The sequence below is a fragment of the Caenorhabditis briggsae genome (assembly GCF_000004555.2).
Source record: "Caenorhabditis briggsae complete genome, chrI, whole genome shotgun sequence".
NCBI lineage: Eukaryota > Metazoa > Nematoda > Chromadorea > Rhabditida > Rhabditidae > Caenorhabditis > Caenorhabditis briggsae.
In genome coordinates, this window is record NC_013489.2 from 4,099,105 (window position 1) to 4,101,279 (window position 2,175).

General features: G+C 42.3%; 2 protein-coding genes across 2 annotated transcripts in view; one reads left to right on the plus strand and one right to left on the minus strand.

The window, feature by feature from the left end:
* CBG04194 overlaps positions 1-910 on the plus strand; it is a gene marked incomplete at both ends in the record, with an annotated part of 2,152 nt that extends 1,242 nt beyond the window's left edge. Inside the window, 2 exons of the mRNA XM_002639517.1 lie at positions 373-621; positions 668-910. Coding sequence (XP_002639563.1) covers positions 373-621; positions 668-910 — 492 coding nt within the window. The remainder of the gene's footprint in view (positions 1-372; positions 622-667) is intronic.
* Positions 911-1,220: 310 nt separating this feature from the next.
* CBG04193 overlaps positions 1,221-2,175 on the minus strand; it is a gene marked incomplete at both ends in the record, with an annotated part of 1,839 nt that continues 884 nt past the window's right edge. Inside the window, 3 exons of the mRNA XM_045243571.1 lie at positions 1,221-1,253; positions 1,302-1,751; positions 1,796-2,013. Of these exons, the coding sequence (XP_045092608.1) occupies positions 1,221-1,253; positions 1,302-1,751; positions 1,796-2,013 (701 nt within the window). The remainder of the gene's footprint in view (positions 1,254-1,301; positions 1,752-1,795; positions 2,014-2,175) is intronic.

Sequence of the window (2,175 nt, forward strand, 5' to 3'; positions counted from 1 at the left end):
AAACGATAGACGAATGACAACAGAACGATAGACGAATGACAACATCTCGACCGAATAATATTAACATTTTTCTTACACGACACTCAAGCCATAGTCGTTTTCAAAGTGCGTCAACAGACCGTTGGCGCGTTTTCGCATCATTGCCAACAACCTCCTAGCTGTCCACTATAGACAAACACAAGTTCTCGTTTCAAACAGAATTGTCTGCTGAGCTCAACAGTTTTTACACTTATGTACACATTATCTGCCGGGATTTGGGAGAAGTTTTTCAAGAAAAAAGACTATTATGTGGCCCCTGTTGGACTAGACAACTCTGGGAAAACGGTAGGTTTATCGCTNCACAATTCCGACAATATTTCATGAAAATTTCAGTTGTTCTACCAATGCCTCAACTTTGCCATGGTAGTGTCGTCGGCATTGATGATTTGGAAGGGAATGATGGTGGTTACTGGATCAGATTCGCCAGTTGTTGTTGTGCTCTCTGGGTCAATGGAACCAGCATTCTACAGAGGAGATCTTCTCCTTCTCACAAATGATCTCGAGGACCCAGTTCGTGTCGGAGATATCACCGTTTTCAAGGTTGAGGGAAGAGAGATTCCAATTGTGCATCGAGTCATCAAGGTAATTTTTAACTCGAAAAATAAACAAAAAAGGCGAATTAAATTAGGTTCATGAGAAATCTTCGGACGACACCAAAATTCTCACAAAGGGAGACAACAATCAAGTCGACGATCGTGGTCTCTATGCACCAGGACAGCTTTGGCTTAGCCGTTCTGATGTTGTTGGCCGCACAAAAGGACTTCTCCCATACGTCGGAATGGTGACAATCATCATGAACGACTATCCGAAGCTGAAATACGCCGTTCTTGCTTTCCTCGGGCTCTTCGTCTTGCTCCACAAGGAAAACTAGATCAAAGAGTTTATCAGCGACCTTGTGCATAACAACTGCATCATCTCTAATTTATTTTCTCCTGTGACACTTGTCAAGATTCCAAAGCTATTCATTTTTAAGCGTATGTCGTTGAATGGGTAATAAAAATCAGAAACAATGTGGGTGTCAGTGAACAGATGAAGTTTTACCGAGACAAAATGACTGGGGACATTTAAAAACCTGGATGAAGAATTAAACGAGTTTCAAGAAACGAATATACACAAGACCGTATTTTACAAAGCAATTAGGAAGGTTTTCAACAGAGTTTCTCGTTGCCCATGACCAGTTTTTAGTCGAGATCCTCAAGAACAGCTTCCTGAGCCTGAAATTTGGATGATTCTTGTTGTCATATATAAATCCTCAATCTAACCTGTCTTTGATGTCTTATTTTCCAGTCGTGCATGTCAACTTTTTGACGGCACACTGGACAAGAGTTTTTAGTTTTGAGCCACGGCTCAATACACGGGCGATGGAATATGTGATTGCAGTCAAGTGCTCCAACATCTTCTCCCAGTTTGAATGTGTCGAAGCATGTAGTACATTGTGCTCCATTGTCTATATGCTCTTTAGTGACTTTCTTCATTGGAAGATATTCTCTAATTTCATTTTCTGAGAATCCACGTTGAACCATTGCACCGACGCCTTCGCCGCCATTGAACTGTGCGAGGATTTCTGCCATAGTGGTATCCAAATCCGCCTGATCGTTGTCTCCATCCTGGCCGTTTCCTGCTCTATGTGTATGTATCTGAACACCAACGCCTCCTGGCATTTGGAACGAAAACGTCACATTTTGCGGACCATCACCATTGCGTTGCTCTGGCTGGAAATAAAATAAATACACATATCAGAAACAACTTCACATACTCTGAACATGCTGTCCATAAACTCTCGGAGTGCTGATCCCTCATTTCCAGGCTCTCCAGCAGCAGGTGCATTTCCACCAGCTTCTGCGCGAGCAGCAGCTTCAGCGCCTTCTGTTGGTTGCGCTGGTTGTTGAGCTCCGAACCTCTCCATTCCATTGCGAAACATTTCAGCCAATTGGTTAAGAGCTTGAAACCCTCCCGGCATTGCCGCTGCGATCACTGAAAAAATTTTGGCAATTACTCTTTGAGACTACAAAGTCTCTTTGACTACACTTGTCTCTTTGACTACACTTTAAAAAATTTTAAAATTTTCTGCAGTTTTTGTGGGCGTTCTTACAGAATATAAGAAGAATTTGAGCCTAAGCCTATAATTTTATGGGG